Genomic DNA, 21,337 nt, shown 5'->3' with positions numbered 1-21,337 from the left:
GATGCGAGCAAACACTGATGCACAGGTAACTTGTTTTAGTCTTTGTTTAACCAGAATGTTGAATATTAGCGTGTTGTATTCCGTATGTTTCACTTTGTTAACAGCTATTGAGACATTCAGGTTACTTTCAGTGAGGCGAAACCTACTGAACTTCCTGAAAGTAAGAAGCATAAACAAAAAGGCTTTTATTAAACTAGCTGGTGGTTCATTCTAAAAACAGTTATCTGTTGTCTCGCATTTAAATTTAATTTTGAATAAATCTGTCCCATGTCTCATATTTGAGTTTTATTTTAAAGATATTTATCTAGTGTTACGCATTTGAGTTATATACTGAAACACCGTGTCTGATGTCTTGTATCTGGGTTTCATTGTAAAGATATATTGTGACTAATATATTTTAAATATATAAGTCACAATATATTTTGTGACTCATATTTGAGTTTCATTCTAGATTCCTATCTTATATCTCAAATCTGAGGAACATTTTTATTTAGTTCTCCTTCAATAATTGTCTTTGCCTAATGTGATCGTCTTGTTTTGAAAGTTTATCCATCTCATTGTGATTAGACATTTTCTTCTTTGAAGGATTACAACTTGGTAAGTACTAATATAAAACTCATAGCATGTTCTAACTTCACATGTAGCAGGTGTTGACATCACGCGCTATAATTCATTAACTCTCGCATTACCAAAGTTATTTATGCACTATCCAATAAAATTAGCTATAATACTTAAGGCAATCAGCAGAACTTCTGAGATGACTCTTCAATACCCCAACCTAACTGACGCTAGTACTAGGGTTAACTTATATTAACCAACATATCTAAAGGTCTCAAATACTGCAAATCAAATGATTTAGTAAAACAATATTCTAGTACATGTATTACATCAGTAGATGTAGTCAATAAAATGCTATCTTTCTCTGATGGTATGAAATAACGGAGTATACTTACGAAGGCCTGGCGAGAATTGAGCAAAGGATGGGTGGATGATTTCTCATACGTTAATGACTCATGCTCTGGTGACTCATACTCTGGTGACTCGTAGAAAGATATTATAGTTTAGATCAGATCATTTCTGGGACTGGGTATAAGTTTATGAGAACTTAACTGCTATAAGTAATGTCGCAAGAGTTGTTAAATGTCCAATCAAAGTTGTCAATTTATGAATTTATGTTCTGACCTCCCTCATATATCTCTAATTGGTAGGAGTTTTTAGGACCTGAACTGATCAGAAATCACGTAGTGGAACTATATCAACTACTCTTTGTAAAAATAACTTGTTTTTCATTAATTGCTGTCATTAATTTATTTCTAGCTCAAATCAGCGGCGGACAGGTATGAGCTGTCAGAGGGCAGTAAACAAAATGCGCGAGAGAGGTTGAAGTCTGCAGAGACAGATATCGAAAATTGGAAGAGCAAACACAGACAGTTGTTGGATGAAGTGTCAAATAAAAGGTATAACTTGCACCTGACATAGCAAAATTAATCTAAGTTATTTGATACTTTGCCACCCAAAAGACAGGTTTCGAAAGTGATGAAGTATTGGGAATGTGTCAACATAGCTAAGCTGCCAACAAAGCTTTGAAACTATGATACAACGTTATTGGAATACAATGTTGTTTACTCAAAAAGGAGTATCTATAGTGTAAAAATATATATAGAGAGTCGTAGAGGCCTGAATAACACAACACGCTCAACACTCATCTGGTAGTTTAAGAAATAAAACTGCGGTGACTCCAAATCTTTGAACAAAAGATTTTTTGGTTGTAAATGATAGTTTGGTATTTGGGCCTTCATCATGCCCAGCATTTGTTTGCAATAAGAAATTGCAGATCAAACGAGAAAGGTCAAGTCATTCTAGACAGCTACGCGTATAGATAACAGCAAACAGAAATGTAGCTACTAAGCTTGATCAAACATCTTATCTTACTAACTATTAGTGTACAAAATTGAGGATGCATTAGAATTTTTTGCTATTGTTCATTGCAGTAGCTCATTTCACAACTTTTTCTTCATCCTAAAAGAAGTTGGTAAAAGACATTTAATATTAGGCAAGTTATAGCTGTATGCATTTCAAACAAGATGGATCTAATTACCAACTCCATGTTTTAGTGTGTTTAGTTTGTATTTTCAAGAGTAACAGAAAACTGTCTGTAAACGTGAGTAGATCTCTATTGCTACCTCCTGGTTACATGTTAAAACGTGACATAATGAGCTATGAACACATTTCACAGCAGAACATGGTTGTTTACCATGCGCTCAGTGTTTGGTGGTCAAGAATATTTTATTGAATAAAACAAATGCCAATGAAATCGTTGTTTGAACTGCAGCTGGGTTGCAGCTTGTCTCTGTGAAGCTGATTAGTGAAGTAATATAGGGTTATCTAAGTGAGGTCGAAGGTCACAATTAGCAGCTAGTCACTGCAGGTCTACTAAGGGTGAACTTACTAATTATTAATATTAGGGTTTTGGCAGCCTGTGCACATGAGAGATCGTCAGGAGTAATAACTATGTGTACAATTATTCTTAGATGTGGTAAGGTGATCGTGTGGCACAGATGGTACCATGCTTGGTTGGGAATCTGAATATCCGGTATCAATTTTCATGCAGTGCAGTTTTTTCGCAACATTCTTAGCGTAAATTTGAACAGACATAGTTTTTGTTATGGTAAAGGCTTTAGTTTTCCATTTTTCCTTTCAACTAAGGTTTGCATTTACCGCTATACTAGCTAGTTATACATGTACATTTTCCAGTCTTTACACGTTGAAGTCAAAATCTATGAGTTAATTTTAGCATGTCGTGCAACTCAGTTTTGATTTTTGCTGATTGATACTTTGACCTCAGATTATTTTACTATTTACAGCAAAGAGTTAGAGGGTTTAAAGTTTACAGTGACATCTCTACGGTCTGAGTTAGAAGATAACGCAAGTGTGATGAATCGTCAAGAAGAACTCATAGTCACCCTCAAGGAAGAGACTCAAATTTTACCTGACATGAGTTCAGAGATGAGGGAGGTAAAGGCAAGCTTTGCTGAACTTCAACAAACAAATGAAGGCCTCAACAACACCATAGCTTCATTGAGGAAGGTGAGTGGAGATAAGTATAAAAATTAGAAAGATTTGCATCTATAGCAGTTTGAGATACTGGAGACTAATAATAATATACAAATTCCTCACATGTTCATTCCTGCTCACAAAGTACATGAAACCAACGAGTGTTTTTGTAGAGTGCCATACTTATCAGCTTCTAAAACTTCTATTTGTTTCAGAAAACTAAGTCTACTGATCTCAGACTTTGTTATTATCCACAACAACGTAAGGTGCTTATTTAAACTCTTAGAAGCTAAGATTTTAGATATTGTTGGAAAAAACTGCAGAAGATGAGACAGGAAGACTGCTATGGGGAATATTTTGAAACTAGCCTACATAATATATTGTTATAATTTTACAATTTTGTAACTTGTTGCCATAGTTACCACAACAACAACAACAACAACAACAACAACAACATTATCAAAAGTTCTCTATATTTGTCAAAAGTCTCTTGTATGCAATGTTCTGTAATATATTATTACATGTATATTACAGAACATTGCATATAATTTATATAATATGTTATTACATTATATAATAATATATTATATATAACATATTATTATATTATATATAGTATATTATATATAATATACTATTATATTACAGTGCAGTATGCTGTGTGATTTACTACTGTGCTACATTACTGCATGTTACTTATGTGGTATCGTGGTAGATAGTGTAATACGTAAGGGTTTAACTCTATTTAAAATCTAGTGAATTGTTCAAACTAAGTCTGACCACGGAAATGTATCTTCATTGAGTTTTCTAGTCAAACTTATATTGCTGTAGGAAGCTGAGCAAAAGAAGGAGTTGGAAAGACAACTCTATGATATTGGCTCAGATCTCGAGCTAGTCAAGAATGAGCTGCAAATGGCATACTCCTCGATGAATCAGAAGGAGTTGGAGATGGAAAGGTTACAGCAGCAGTACAACAATGCTGCCCTTGATGCTGACAACAGGTATGGATAAAGTGTAGTAGCATCTCTGCCCTCAGCGCGTATTTAGTTCTTTTATTTCATACATGCATTTAACTTCCTAAAAGTTTATTTGTTGGTTGGTATATGTTCAGATATGTATAGGTTTAGTTTCAGTTCTAAACAAGTAAAATACTAAAGCGCAAGTTTTATGACTTACTATAGGTCACACTATTCTAAATCCTGTTTTGTGTAACTTGATAGGCAGTGTAAAAATTTAGTGAATTGATCAACCAACTACAATAATCAGTTGATTTCTAATGTAAGCTACTCAACAAAGCTTTAAAATGGAACAGTTAGTATAATAGAATAAGTTTGCAAAGGATGTTCAATACTTCCTTTTTATTGCTACAAAATAAGTCAGGATCTGCGAGTACTTGTAATCACTCCTTATATCTGCCACTTTGTAAATACTCATTCAATGATTATGAATTTTGAACAGTCAACTTCTTGGCTACAAACTAAAAATTTGAGGGTGCATTTAAAAGGTTCAAAATCATTACTATAACTTCATGAATGCTAGGCGTTGTCCAGGTCATAAAAGTCTTTATACAAAAAATTTACTTGTACTTAAAAGAATGTAGAAGCCATTCTTGCTCAAGATAACACAATTGTCCACATGAAAAATATTTAGCCTTTACAGATTTAGTAATCAAACCTTAGAAAAAACTGAAAATAGGAATGTAACAGCACAATTTAAAAAGCAGCTTTGAAATTACAATTTTAACAAATAACTGTTGGTAGCAAAAAATTTAGCTTTTAAAAAATTTTAATAAATAAAAAATGCGAAAGGTAACATTAATTAATAAAAAAGTGCACATTTAGCATGAGCAATCGCAAAAATGATACAGCTTACGTATATGGTAACAGAGAGAGGAATGATAATAATGGCTTAGCTTTGTGGTTAGGTGCGTGTGTTAACACACTTGTGGTTGCAATCTTTATGGGTTCTAAACCAAAATGAAGTGGATCTTTCATTCCTAGATTTCATAATTGGTATAGATGAACAGACACCAAACAACAGACGGCAAACTTAGAGATTTATATATATAAATAAGAGTCGTATCTGTTTGTCCTAAGCCAGGGTTGGAGGTAAAAATAAAAAAATTACTTTCTATTGGATTCAAACTCTTAACATTTAGCTTAGTAGCCGTCTACTATAACAACTACGCTGATCGGCCACTTTTAAGCCTATGTAATAATTGTGAAGGCCCTTATTGTTGTATTTAGATGTTTAGTCTATATATCTTTATTGGTAAATATCAAATACGCTATGATAACACATGTACGAGTATTTAATATAAGCGTGTGTACTGCTTAACTCACCGGAAATGATCCGTACACATGTGTCAACCACAAGTATAAAAAATAAGATAACTGCTAAGCATATATGGTACGATAACTATGAAATGTAGATGAATGTATAAAGTGTGAGAGAAGATGACTCTTAATTATATACAACATTTATTCTCTGTGTTTTATCGGTACACTTGATGATCTCCCACGGCATCCTAAGCCGCCAGGGCACTAGTTAGAAAAGTTTACATCAACAACTTCATCTATGTCTGATAATTAGTTTACACTATAAGCTTTCAGCAGAGTAATTCAGCTCACCACGTATCTAATTAGAGTTGTAGGTTGAATCTTTGAGAATGACTGATGCTGGTTTTATGTTATATTATTGCATCGAACTCAACTGACTTGTCTTATAAGTGTACTAGAACTCTTCATGTTCTGAGTTGTCATACCATAAATTGCTTAGTTACTCCCAGTGCCTGTGTTTTAGCCAGTTATTCTCTAAATTGCAGCAGAGAAACGAGTCTAAAATGGTATATTAACTTTATAAGTTGAAGGTTATAAGTTATGCTGTTGTGATCAGACTAATTACTCACAAATTCACTCTTGGTTTGTTCTTTTGTTGTTTTTAAGATTTCTTTGTGCTGTGATTGTATTGCTTTGGCTGTCTGTATTTATGAGTTCATATTCGGTGTGTCAATGCTTCAACGGGAACTCTCACTTCTTGAAATCATTTTAGGTTTTGTTCAGATATGTTTTCACACTCACTCTGAACTCACTTATATATAACACAAATACTAAATGAAATGCAGAGATATGCCACATATAAAGAATGTAAAGACTGGCTGTGATAAAATCAGTGGTTGGTTGCTGGTTGCTTTCAAACTCTTGAATGGTTCTATCCTGATATTCGAAATTGTATGATTAGCATAATAAGAGTTATGGGATACTGCCATCATGTTCATTTGATTTCCTAAAGTGTCTGAGGTACCACGCTTAAAAAATAGAGACTCTAGATCTGATTGGCTTGTGGAGAAAGCCATAATTTAAAAGGTTAAAGGATTTGCTTATTATCCATTAGCAGAGGTTCTAGATCTGATTGGTTTGTGAAAAAAGCCATAATTTAAAGGGCTTAAGGGTTTTCTCAGCATCCATTAGCAGAGAATCCAGTTCTGATTGGCCTTTGAAGAGAGCTAAAATTTAAAAGACTATGGGTTTGCTCATCATCGTGCTAAACCCTGAGCTGTTTTAACCTTACAAAAGGCTTTTGTTGTTGCAGCGAAGAAAAGTGTACTGAGGTGAAGATAAGGCTAGAGCAGTTAGAGAGGGCAAAGGAAGTCACTGTAACCACACTGCAAGAGAGGATTCACAGGTTTCTGCATACCACTCTACTAGCATGTTTATGTAGATGTCTATGGCAGTATATATTGCATATGTATTTATTAGTATATCATACTGGCTGGTCTTTTATAAAGTTATTGATGTCGTTCTATATTTTCATACACCTGTATGTGAAGTCTATGTATTTAGCTTTGTATTTCTCTATATTTGTTTATATATCTTAAAGAGCCTGCTAAGAAGTTTAGTCAGCTTAGAGTATGACACTATATTTTATATTATATTCTTAATATATATTTATATTCCTATAAAAAGCAACCAGAGGTGTTAGTAAACCATAGTAGTTGTTATTAGTAGCTAATGACTCCGTGGTAGTAATAACATGATTTACCAGCCCATTGATTGGTTTATGCGCTATATTTTGCACAACCGTCTAGTATACTATTCTAAAGAAAACTGCCATGATCCTTTACTTGCTCCACAAAAACCACACCACTTAAATACAGAGACAATCAATATATACATATTTCACAAATATATATTGATGCAGATGTAATAAACAAACAGCAAACTGCACGATATAAGCCTTTCAGGTTCTCTGCCTTCTGCCGCTTTTGCGTCGTCTTATATAGTTTTTGTGGAATGGCAAGCCCCCGCCATTTGGTGTTAGGGTCGACTAGGTAACCTACCATTTGACCGATCGGAGGCTCTAGCGAGGGCCGTTTTGGGTCTCGGATTTTGCTCTCACTTGGCCCTGGGCTCGGCGATTAGCCGCCACACTATATTTCTTCAATAATTTCTGTCAGCAAAGACACTTCTAATCTTCTTACAATAGATAGTCTTGCTGCTAGTTGCCGAGAATTTGATTAGTACAAATTGGACTACAGTATGTACAATGTATGTAGTAAAAATGTTATGTGGTAACGCAGTATATTTAAAAAAATAGTCTGTCGTACAGCCTATTTCTTACTAAAGTTGGCAGACCAGCTTATCTTGTGGTCAGTGAGTTGACTGGCCTACCACCGTTATTATTAGTTGTTATTAGTTGTTATTAGTCTATTATTAGAATTATTATTTGTTATTATTATTATTAGCCATTTCAATTATTATTAGCTATAAAAGCTGGCTAACATAGCCACAGGAATATGCCAACTATTATAACAGTAACGTTAGACTTACAAACTTCCCATCCTGTCAACACTCATATTAGGTAGTGAGTGTAGCAGATTTTTTTCAGGATATGCTGCCAGCATCATTAATTTTTAATTTAATTGCTTTTAAAATAATATAGTTTAGCAAAAATTGCATGTATCTTATGGAATAAATTAAAATCTAGCCATACATAGACTGAGGGAGGACTTAATTTCTGTAAGCGATGTTCTTAACAATTTAAATTATTGATACAACCTCACCTAACTACCTATTTGCTAAAACTTAAAATAAAATAACTGGTTTTATTATAGATGAGCTGGGTATTGTTAGTTAGATTTGCCCAAAATAAAGAATGAAAAAGATGTCTCAGCAGAGTAAATAAATGCATTTTGCTGCACTTGGCACCGACCTTCATAGTTAGAGTTGTTACTAGTTGATCGCTTCCTGCAAATACTATCCTCTTTGACGAAACTAACATATTTGCATAAAATAACATCTAATTCAGATCACTACTGTAACAGACCAACCATGTTCAATAACTTTCTCCTTAATTGAACAGTCTGGAAGCCGAGGCGCACTCATACAAGATGGAGATAACAAAGCTTGAGCGGCTGTTGAAGGATGTGAATAGGCAGTTGAGTGGCACGAATGACAACATGAATTTGTCTCATGGTGCGGCAGCAATGAGTCGCGAGTCAGCTGTAGCGCTTTCGGCTGAAAGAGACTCACTTTTTGCTGAATGCACTTCATTGCGTGCCCAGAATACAAAGCTTCTCACAGAGCAGGTAAGACTTCCAAAGCGCAGTTCTAAGATAGTATGGTTTGCTACAAATTGATTGAGCTATTTGTAGGAGAAAATGCTGCTGCAATCAAATGTGTACTAATAACTACTTTACTATAAAAAATTTTCACGATTTCATGATATCAAATAAGTTTTGGCAAATATAAAACTCCACCCACAAAATAGTTTCCAGTGTACACGTATAACTTTCAGATTACTTTGAACCATCACAACTGGGTAAGTGATAGCGAAGAGGACATAGATAAAAAGTAAAAAGACATGTAAAAATATATAAACTGAAATTTTTTATTACCATTAGAAATGCTAGTTTATAGAAAATAATTAAGAGAAAGCATTCAGTACATTATGTGACGAGTAAATTATAGTTTAATGATAATATATACATAAATTTCAGTGTTTGTCTGTTTGTTATTCGTGTGTCCATTTATACTTTATGGCGATAAAGTTTAAAGAATGAAAAATGTGCTTTACACTGGTTTTATACTCAGATCATCGGGTCTGTAGGCAGACATTCTAGCCACTACGCTAAGTGGCTATATTGCTATACAATGAGATAATTGTGGTCATATTCATTACATCGGTTACAATAGGCACGTTTAAAGCGCTTGGAAAAATACTAATGGTTATTACTAACACGCTTTATGATCATGATTGGATGAGAGATCATTATGTGTAACGATTATTAAGCTGGCTTCAGACACAGCTCTTATTATAGTAAAGATTTAGACTAGCTTAAATTACTAGCTAAGTTATTCAAATTCGTTGGGTAATTATTTTATTACCCTTGCACAGGCATTCAGCTAATATAAAATATAAAAGGCACTCAGTTGTTAGTTAATCACTACAAATTTGTTTCAAGCCGAAGTAACTCTGTTCTAATCAGGTGATAACTTCAGAAAGACTCTTGAAGTTATCGCCTAACTAATATATCGCAAACTAATTTTTAAGGAAAAAAACGAAAGATTTAAGTCAACTGGACTCCTAAAACCCTGATGCAGTTTTATCTATAATTATAAACCCGACCTTGTCATTGTGTCTCTCTGTTAGTCTGCATAAATTCTTTGCTTTTCCACATTTACAGGCTGATTTCATCCAAACTTCACACACATATGCTCCATGTCGTCTGCCAAGTTGGTAAAATATTTAATTTCAAAACTCCATCTGGTTTCTGAGACTTTTAAAAACCCGCCTATAGACCATCTGATGGAGAATAATGCAAGTCCTCGGTCCCACCATGGTTACTGCTAGTCTGTAATGTCTAATATATTGCTCATACAGAGTCATAAAGTTGGGCAGCTGTATCAATTCTTCATACATACATGTATACACTTGCTTGGTATATTCTCATAGCACCATATGGATTCAGAGAAGAGGAAGGCTCAACTTGAGTTGAAGGAAGCAAAGATGGACATGTTTAAAATAGAGAAGGTAACTTTCATGTGACTACTATTACTATTATTGTTATTGTTTCTATTATTATGCAAATGTCAAAATAATAGTTACCAAAATTATTATAATTTTACCAAAACATGAAAAGCTAACATTTTTAGCACATAATTATACACATGTAATTCAAAGCTTCTTTTGAAATCACATTGTATGGTGTGGTAAGAAATGGTATTCTCATCAGAATGTATCAAGCTTTTTAGGTCTTAATCTAATATCATTTTACTGATTAAATAAATAACGAAAAATTTAAAAAAGTTTTAGGAGGGATAATTCTGAGTTGCTATGCAAAAGTATGTTAACTATGTTTAAGCAAGGAGTTAGGCTGGGCATAGATACTCAGTCTACACGTGCTACTCATTCTCTATGCTTTGGCCTTTGCTCCAACTACTCTTCTGAAGGTTGTTTATAAAATATAATCAGTGCCTGCAAATTGTTGAAAAAGCGTATTCAGATTGTGTGATATTTGCATTTTTTTGCCCTCAACTGCGTATTTTTGCAGATCAACATTTAGTTTTGCTTTCACACTTATGATTTTTTTAATTTTATTTAAGAAAATTATATTTTGACTTGCTTACATTAGCATCTATTTACTCATTGATTTATTTATTTTTTAATAACATGAATTTATTTTGCAATATTTATTTAAACAATAATAATAATAACAATAATGATATATCAAACTGTGATTAATCAATAAGACAGAAACATTTTAAAATGATTAGGCTAAATTCCCTAAAAAAATTTGAATTGATTATTGTTAAACTGTAAACACCAGCCATGATATAACACAGAATTGCAAATGGCAGAACTCTTATCGCATATTTTATGGTAATCATGTAAACAATAGAGGTCTACACGTAAAATGTGTTAAAGTGATGCAGAGTAAGATGACTCCAAAAAGGCTAACATAAGCACACTTTTTGGGATGACCTTTGGTCTTACACTTTAAAAGAGTCACCTGCTTGTCAGCAGTAGTGAGTATCAGCCAGGGTAATGCCTTTCGATGCAATAACATATTGTTAATATCACACAAAATCTTTTTAAGAAATTTTTTTGTTTGACTTGAAAAGTTTAAAAAAATGTTTCTAAAATCATCTATTTGTTTTTTTTAATTGATAGTCAATGTTTTCAAAAAACAAGAATAGTTATAGTGTATTCAGTTTGGTGTTTTAAAGCACTGTGTGTAGGAGACTGTGTTCCTAACAGCACTGTTTTCATTTGTGTTTAATATAACAGGAGAAGATGAATCTAGCTAGATCTAACGCTAGACTAGATTCTTCAGTGAGTGAAAGTAATCGACTACTTAAAACGCTAACTACAGAGTACGAAACAGCAACCTCTCGGCTTACAGAGTCTGAGAGAGCTTTGGATAGGCTGAAGGGCAGCCATGCTTATGCTAAGGTGTGTGTTTGCTGTGTTCCTAACAAGTCTAGCATGTGTTCCTTACTACCTGATGTGTCCACACACTTGTCTATCTTTAACTCTAAAATATTCTAAACATAGAACATAGCCTGTGTTATTAGCTGTTGCTATGGGCTGGTCACACTCTCATACAAAGGTGACTAAGGAACAAAGTAAAGCTTTCTGATAGAGTTTTGATGAGTAAACAACTCCTCGTTGAGTAAAGAGTTAAAGATTATGAACAAAAAACTGATGCAATGAATAACGAATGGCATTAAAAAATTGTCCTTATTATTTTTAATATAAGTTTATTAATAGATAATTTAGTTATAAAAATAAACGTATTAAAAATTTTGTTAAAGAAATAGTCCTTGACCAAATACAAATTAGCGCATAAAATCAGAATATTGAACCCTGGTCATTCATTGACTCTTTAATGATTGTCTTTAACTCTAAATATTTGTTTCTGTCTAGCGAGAATATAACCCCTCAGTTGGTAACAAACTTATACTATGATAGTGAGTGGGTGACCAGCTCATCATTGGTTTGCGATCGAACATAGTATCTGGTTTGCTTAAAGGTTGACTTGCAACAAAATTCACATTACAGTTATTTGGTATCATAAGATTTACCATGTCTTACTCTGTTATGTTGTAGGTGCAAAATATATGGGAATGTGATTACAAGATCTTAAAAGCTAAAAAACGAACAGTTAATCGCAGCCACACGAGACCGCCGTAGTTTGGATTCGCTTTCCAAAACGGTTCAAATGGGACGTAGTTGCTACAGGATGGTTTCTGTTTACACTTTCATGCAACCTCATTCGTCGAAATATTTTTATAAATATACTTCACGCATTCAATAAAACCATGTCTATTGTTCTTACGCGTCTGTTTTATCGTCATTGTAATGCTGTCACTTTTAGCAGTGATATCTTATAACTTACCGTAAAATTACTGTAAAAAATCGTTAAACTTTTTAACCTTAGCTCGAAGGAGTACATACCATTGTCTGATAATCATGACGAGCCTGTTGGTTACCTGTGATAATCGAAAAGTGCTGCAAAAATTATTTGTGAAGTATTGGGTCACGTGATCAAATTACGACTTGACGATTGAATAATGCCAAAACAAAACTGTAAAGTAGCGAGCATCTATATTTAATACGGGGACTTTGGTAAAACCCGAAGTGTTTGTCATAAACTAGTGCTACAATATGTTTTATAGTGAGCTTTTTATTGGCCTTTCAATACACGCGAGAACATCATGTGACAAGACGATAACCAAGCTATAATGAATACGTCAGATAAATAAACAGATTCCAATCTACGGCGGCTTTTCGTTTTTGAGCTTTTAAGGGCTTGTAATCACATTTCCACGTATTTGGCACCTACAACACAGCAGAGTAAGACATGGTGAATCTTTTGATACCAAATAACAGTAATTTGAATTTTGTTGCAAGTCAACCTTTAAGGGTTTTGAAATACAGTACTAATATAATAGCACAGTCTATAATTGTAGTGACTAATCAATCAAGTCACAGCTTTTCGTAGTTTCTATGGTGAAATTGACAACAAGTAGGAAAAGCTGTAACCCAAGTGGCTAGTTGTTGTTTCTTACAAATTTGAACGCAAAATTTTTCAATCCCACATGCACCTAAAATAGCATGGTTAACAAGTTCTGAACATCAAGTGTCACGATTTTACTGTTTGCAACAGTTGATAAAGCCTTGAAATTTTAAAAGAAAAAAATCTCGATGTTGACATACTGGTTTTCTTTAACTCGTTAGATGTGCAATTTAAAAGTATGATTACTCCGCAATTGAAGGGTTTAGGATTGCTTCGTGGCAGTTCTTATTAAGTTAAGAGCACGCTTTGCAAAAAAATCAGTAAACGAATGTAAATAAAGCACAATTTTCATTAATTGCGTTTCATTTATGTGTAAATTAATGAACTGTACTTTACATGAATTAAACACAATTAATGAAAATTGACTCAGCCATTTTATTAGCTGAAAAAACATTACAATTACTTGCCTGTAATTATTTAAAACTTTCCGATTGTATCAGTCTATATTTTTTTACTTTTATTTTATCACAAATATACAATAGCGATGGCAGTAGAGAGAATACTAAGATTAGGTCAAGAGAGATTTATAGACTAAACATCATAGCTGTAGGTAGTTCTGACGTAATGCGCAGGCAACTGAATCACACTTGATGCAAAGACAAGCTTTTCAATTTCTTGAATTTAGAAGTTGCGTACTGTACTTCGTTTTGTTAATTTGAAGAGATAACTTAACTCTTGCCTCACCTTTTAGTATGTTGCTCTACACAAACCAGCTACAAGTTTATACGATGCAAACAATGTATTTATTAAAGTTACACTAATATAGTTGTATATAATTATGTGTTTAGCTATAAAGTCCTTAACTGTATTCTCTGTATGTAATCTAACTACGGTGTTTAGTTTGTAGAAATCATATAAATATACTTTTATTGAGCAGTTCATAATTGTTTTTATAAAGAAAATGCGTTTAAGAATTATGGTGCTCCAAAAAAACAAATAAGCAAAAAAAAGGTGTTACCATGTGGTGTCATAAACGCCAAAAAACAAAAGTTTATACAAGGAGAGACTTGAAACACTAATCTTAAGGACACATCTTATCTCTTTTGACAAAAGATTTAAAGACTTAACACAACTGTTGAGTGCATCTTTTGGTAAGTACAAAATAAAATCATTTATTCATTCAAAATAAAAATTTGAAAAAAGATTTGTTATTAAAGTATATACAGTAAGTTATCTTATAGTAAGATTTTCTTTAAATAAACATTATAAGTTTTTAAAGGCAAACATAAGAATGCGGACAAGCTGAATGAAAGCATTTTTATTACTCTCTGCTAAACCCTTATAATAGTCAGGTGTTGACAAGTGCTAACAGTTGTGCTGCCACTTAATGCAGGAGGAGCTGGAAAATCACCTAAACAATGCTGAGCAGGAAAAGGAAAGATTACAAAATGAAATAAAAAGTCTCCGCGCGCAGGTGGTCACCTTGAGCTCTCAGCTAACATCGGTAAAGCCAGACAATAATCAGCATTCATCAGTATCGTTAGCTGAACAAGAGATCAATACTCGAGACAGCAATTTAGAGCGGAGGACAGCAGCCAATAGTTTAGTTGAGAGTCACGGAGAGGCTGCAATAGCGGATAGCTTAAGTTCTATTGATACACAAGCGGCTACCCTGACTGCTAAGAGTGATGAGCAAGATGACCCTCAGAACATACCAGAAAAACTGGACAGTCTATATCAGATAGAAACGGACAGTAGCGGAAATTCATGGAGTGATTCTCACTCATTTCCAGAACCTTCTGGTACTGTTTCCTCAGGAAATGAACGACAAATTAGTTATTCCGTTGGCAAGCCGATGTTTGCAGGAATTGATGAAATAGATGGCCGCGGCGCTAGTGCATCTCCTTTTCAAATAGCAGAAATCCCTGTAACTATTTCGGTTGCTGACCCTGACCTATACGCTGTTACCTCACCAAGACTGGCAGGAGGACTTGGAGTTGTCGGTTCCATAGAGGATGTAAATACGGATTCCGATGACACTGATGAGAATGAAGAACTCGATAAACAACGGAGAAACAATTCATCTCATGGAGGGCCATCCATGTCACGCGAAAAGACCTTAAAAATATTTAAACACCTAAAGAAAGCTAAGCAACGATCAAAAAAATGTTTGGCTCCAACACCAAAGATTACCAAAAGTCTTCCAGATATAGCAAAGGAAACTCGGAAAGACTCATTCGAAATTGACCAAGATGGCGAAGCTGAGGCTATCCTAATTGGCCAATCAGGGTCTGATGAGATTGGTCAAATAAAGGCTCTTAAAGATGACATCATTGCAAAATCAGGTAAACTATGAGAAATTGACTGCCTGGCAACACTAACATTTTTGTAATTTTATGTAGTGAGCTTAAAAGTTAAAATTTAAAAAAAATGTAGTAAGGGTATAATTGATGAACTGTGCCACTTTGCATGTTTTTAAATTAAAAATTACAAAATTATTTTGGAAGTCAAAAAAATATAAAAAAAGGCTTTATGTATATTCATACTTGACCATATCTCATTACTACATACAGTTTGCATTTCCTTGCTTTTAAGGATTGAAGTAAAATGCAGAAATTCAGCTAAATTTGAAAATAAGACACAATGTTTGTTTTATAAAGACTTATAAATATTCTTATTGGTTTTTTCATACATAATTTTTACTTAGCCTAATTTTTAATTAAATTACACTTTTATTGTTTGTCAATTTTTGTCAGCTTGTATATGAAATTATTTAAAGTAATTATTCAAATATTTGTTTTTCAAACATTTTTATACGTAAAGTAGATTGTAAACAATAGAAACCGTAAAGCATACATAGCAAGGGAACCAAGAAAATTGTAGAGTAGGACCTATGTAGAGAGTGAGATTTCAAAATCATTTTCTTACTTTTCTAGAGATACTAGGCATTTTACATTCTAAACATATTTGATTCTAGATTTCCTTGATATTAGTAAATTCAAATGCTAACAAAATATTTTTTTCACAAGGTATTTATGTATCTCTTAAGGTCGTGTAGAGTGGAGGGGTGACCCTCGTGAGTCCCACAAACGATGCTTTTCGGCATTGGATCTTAGCATAATATCAGATGCTGAAGAAGGAGACTCCTTAGTGGAAACAGAGTCCATCTCATCAGACTACACCAGATCCCTCCTGAACATAGCCTCAGAGCCTTCAGCAAATTCAGTAGATCATTTTCAGATGAACAAGCAAGTGCAGCAAACTCTTCAGACCACACAAGCGATAGCCTTAGCTGATAAGAATGGTTCACTAGACAGCATACAATCAGTGGAGACATTTGAAGGCGCATCAGGATCAAGAGCTAGTGAAGCATCAACTATGAAAGGTAGGCTCAGGTGCTGCTGTGAGAATTGGAGTGCTTTTAACTAACTAGCAGAGGCTCCCAGCAAGGATTGAGTGACCAATAACTGAGTGTTCAACACGTTTAAAATGGGTGTAAAACCTTTCCTCTTAGAATCCTTCCTTTCCATAAAACTTAAATTTGAGCTGCTACACACCAATTTTACACATTAAGTATTGAAGTACAATGATAAGTATTGAATTTGAATATTTGTCAATCTGCTTTTTTACTTGCATGCATGACTATCTATAAATATTGAATTTACTTGTCAAATACTTACTTTGCTTTCATCAAAATACCATTTGAGAGACAAATGTGTTAATTTTACAGTTTGTTTCAGTAATTGTTTAAATTAGTATGACCGTAGAAATGGCAGACATGTGAAAAAAACGGACTTAAGCTTTTTAGACTCCACACAAAACCAATTCTACAAAACTATAAATAAAACCATCAGAGTAACTTTTAGTCTATGACTTATTGTTTCTATATCTTTTATATTTTAAATATACTATGTTTAGCAAGTGATTATTACAGAAAATTTTATGGGAATTATCTCCTCCTTTCATCTTTATTAGGCATCTCTCTTTAAGTTCCGCCTATACGAATAACAACTATGTTAAATATAATCAACCATGCTAATGTGTGCTACCATAGTGATAGACTTACTCATTTGGTGCTGCTGATGGCGTTACTAAAAGATTTGCTGTGAGTTTTGAAAACTAATGCTGCTCCTTGCCGCTCTTCTCGTTCAGGCCTTCCAGCATTACAACAGATATCTCTATCCGCTGTAAACCTTTCTCACAGTAGTGAGATAACTCCAAGAAATCTAAAACTCAATGGCTCTCGGTTGCCAGTTTCTTCATCTCCTCAATCATCACCCCGACTCAACATTCCAGAAACTCAGGATAACAACAGTTCTAAATCTGGCTCTTCTAAAAAAACTAAGTATGTGCTACCATAGTAAGTCTAGAGTAAGTCTGCTCTCAGTTGAGTGCCGCTGTAAGTAGATAACTACTTTCAAAATATTTACACAGCCAGACTTTGACATAGCAAGTTAATCCTTTTTATTATTTGCTGCGTTTGACAAAAATGTCATATGTTAAAGCAAATACTCTTATAAGAATGCATTGAGTTTTACTTAATTCGCTCCAGAGCCCAAAAACAACGAAACATACTTGAAGTAATGAATTATTCTCATTCTAATTTCCTTGTATAAACTGACAAGGCTTTTTATCTTACATATAACATTGCTGGAGCTCAGCTCGCTGATTCTAAAGTATTTTTAATTTAGATCAAGAGCTTCAGTTGTTCACTAACCTTATAAACTAAGCTTTTCATTGCTCTGACCCCACCTGCTGCTTTTAAAGTACTGTACTTTGTTGTGGGTTTCTCGACAGTGTTTTCATAATTTTTCAGTTTTTGCTTTTTGTGCATTTTGGTAAAACAACTCCTTAATTTTAAAACAATTTATGGAATAAGTACTTCTAAAATTTTCATTGCTTTCAGCTGCTGCTGTAAATATAGTTTTTGTGGGCTTTTCAGTGTTGTTGTCATAATTCTTCAAGTTGTGCTTTCTTCGCATTCTGGTAAGACAACTCTTCAGATTAAAGAGTAATTTGGATAAGTACATACATGTAGAGTACTACCGAACTTACTCAGTTTATATAAATAGGATTGTTTACCATAAGCGCTGTTTCAATAAATGTCTTACTAGCGACTAAGAGAAAGTTGCATCGATAAAGGTTGTTTGCTTGCTGACCTATATCTTTAGTAATTGATGCAAACCTCATTTCTCTTGTCGGCCAATAACAGCATTTTTGTGCGAGGTTTACCGCACGTATATAGTGACAATTTCAGCATTCATATAAATTAAATTAAAATTAAATTTAAATTAAATTAAAAATCTCATCATAATAATTAAATTACTTCTGATTTGAGTATGTCCACATTAAAGACTAGTTTACATTGTGAGCGACTAAAATGGTTTTCTATCTACCTACTGTTTATTACCAGGCATTTAAATTGTTTCGCATACTTTTAATTTGATTGATTGGTACACAGGCTAATAAACCAATGAGGCTAGTTTAGCTGGCAATAGGTTATAGCCTCTGTACCTCTTCAGCCATCTCTTTGTATGTTACAGGAAGAGTTCTAAAGGTTCAGATAGTAAAACAAAGTTACCAAAGCTAAGTTTGTTCAAAAAGAAGTCATAGCGTCCCTAACCAGTTCATCTGTTTCTTAACAGAACTTGGGTTATTTCACTCCTTAATCCGTCCAATCAAAACTTAAAAATTTTTTGTACTGTTTGAAGTTTATGCAATTTTTTTGCAGATTGTTTACATTTTTTTGCCTGTCATTATTTTTTACATATTTCATAGATATATAACACACTATGTTATCTATCCGTCCAATCCATGATATTTTCATTGAATTTATTCCCTCCCAAGTTTATCACAAGAATGTCAATAGCTTTTATGATTCCTGACACTTGAGATGAAGTGGACTATGCAAATATATGCAGGCTCCACTCTCGATTTGGTGCAAGCCCAAACACTGCTATTGCAGACATTTTGTGTTGCAATGCCTAGAATGCATGTCGTAAGTTTCTTGCCTGTCATTTTTTAGCAAAGTTGAGTTTTTTTATTTTGTTGGTTGTTCAAGTTTTTTATGAACCAGCAAGGATTTGACTTATAACCAAATAAATATAATAATAAATAATATAATAACAAATAATATAAACAAATAAATGAGATATGTCAATATTTGTATCACTGTTCAAAAGGCGTGGTTTGGCCTTTTAATAATAACTTTACAGCTAGATTAATTTCACTGAGTTATTATAGCCTGTGTTCATCAGGTTGTGTTAACGAAAAAAACTCAAAAATCTTTGACTGAGATTCTCTCCTTTGATGTTCTTCAAAAAAACTTTTTTTAGGCATCTGGAGCAGTTCAATGCGAAATCTCGTTGGCTGTCTATTCTACTTATATTTTACTTTAAATAGTATTTGTAAGCCATTGATGAATTGTCAAAGGTTAAAGGTTAACTTTGTCAAAGGTTGACTCGCAACAAAATTCACATTACAGTTATTTGGTATCAAAAGATTCACCATGTCTTACTCTGTTGTGTTGTAGGTGCAAAAGATGTAGAAATGTGATTACAAGCTTTTAAAAGCTCAAAAATGAACAGTTAATCAACGCCTTCTCGAAACCAACGTAGATTAGAATAAAAAGTTACAGTACAAGTTAAAAAACTGTTAAAATGGAGTGAAGGAATGCATTGCGGAAAATTCTGACTTTTATTGATCACCAGTTCAAAAGCAGCACATTCTGATTGATATTATTTCTGTTTATACCAATTATATTTTCAGTTAAGGATAACTTCACTATGCAATAAGCACTATGCAGTATGCTATATTTACTATTAACTATGCAATATGCCCTATGTACTATACAACATGGAATTTCACAATGTGAAATATGCACTATGTTCTATTATTTGATATGCTATAAACACTGCATGCAAAAAGTGTAAAATGTTTGCTTACACAAAATTAAAACCTGTAAACCGCAAGGTAAATAAATCATAATTTAAGCAGTTGTATTACTTAGCACAAGCTGGTTTATCTTTAAATAAAAAGGAAAGTTCTAGCATTAAGTTCATGTTTCTGATACTTTGCTATTTTAATTTAGCACTCTATTTTTTCATACCAATTTTTTAGTTTTTTCACCCCATCCGCCGTTTACTTAAGCAAGCTATGATATGGTTTCCTACAGAATCATTCGGAGTGAAGTGTAAAAACTGGGAGAATGTTATGCCATTTTCCTTCCTCCAGCTTTAGAGAGTGAGAGCAGCTGTTCCATTGGTTGATGGCATGGTTGCTTGTGCTGTTAGGCCCGATCAACACATGGCCGATAATAGCGTCACTCGTGTTATAACGTCTTCTCTCTGTAACTAAGAGACAACGAAAAGCATGATGACTACGTGTGACTACTTCCAAACAGTTTGTAATCAACTCTAACCATAGACATGAGCCTAACCACTGAGAGCTGACAAGTGTGATTATTTGTATGAGTGCCATTATAGCGTGAGTAACAGTGGGCACCTGCAAGGGCTTGCCAAACACTTCAAGATTTTATGAGCTTGTGAAAGTATATGACAGCCAGCAAAAGTATGTGATAGCCTCTAATAGAGATTGTGAAGAACTGTGATGGGCTATAAATGACCGTGAAATAGAGTAGGAATGACTGGGTCGGCGTATGAGAGCCGAAGAGAAAAAGAGAGAAGTTGTGAGTGACAGAAAAAGACTTTGGAGAGGTTAGCGATTAAGAGAGACTTGGGAGCTGTGGGTAGTCACAAGTGGCAGTGAGAAACCACGGGTGACAATAAGAGACCACAAGTGACTGCGAGAGATCACTAGTAAGTGAGGAACTGTCAGAAGACACCAATGACTGTGACAGACCAGTAGTATTATGGGAGATGGTGTCAGAAGATGGTGTCTCTTACAATCATTGATGGTCAGAGACCACCAATGATTGTAAGAGACCACCAATGATGGTCAGAGACCACCAATGATTGTAAGAGACTGTAAAAGATGGTGAGAGGCCGCAGTGACACAAAGAGATTCCGAATGAATGTGAGAGAATGTCAAAGGCTACAGTAACTGTGAGAAACCTTGAGCGTCATGAGGTACGATGACGGGCTGTGATAAATTCTGGTATTCCATGATAACATGTACAGCTCCATGCAGTTAGGTAAGAGTTGATGATAACTAGTGAAGGGGCAGAACTAAAATGAACACATGAGAGTTGCATGAGAAGTGAATTTGGACTCTCAAAGAATCCTTTGTTATAATAACTTCTTG

At 34.0% G+C, this 21,337-nt stretch overlaps 1 protein-coding gene across 1 annotated transcript; it reads left to right on the top strand.

The window, feature by feature from the left end:
• Position 1: 1 nt before the first annotated feature.
• Positions 2-19,083, top strand: LOC137390328 (uncharacterized). Its single transcript, XM_068076661.1, has 10 exons — positions 2-25; positions 1,318-1,457; positions 2,865-3,087; positions 3,886-4,055; positions 6,646-6,738; positions 8,416-8,641; positions 10,009-10,086; positions 14,469-15,420; positions 16,125-16,460; positions 18,619-19,083. Exons 1-10 carry the CDS (start codon positions 2-4, stop codon positions 18,663-18,665), a joined length of 2,289 nt encoding a protein of 762 aa, XP_067932762.1. The 3' UTR covers positions 18,666-19,083.
• Positions 19,084-21,337: the final 2,254 nt, after the last annotated feature.

This window comes from Watersipora subatra, chromosome 3 (genome assembly GCF_963576615.1).
Source record: "Watersipora subatra chromosome 3, tzWatSuba1.1, whole genome shotgun sequence".
In the NCBI taxonomy this organism is placed as follows: Eukaryota; Metazoa; Bryozoa; class Gymnolaemata; order Cheilostomatida; family Watersiporidae; genus Watersipora; species Watersipora subatra.
This window is presented reverse-complemented; position numbering and strand designations above follow the sequence as displayed.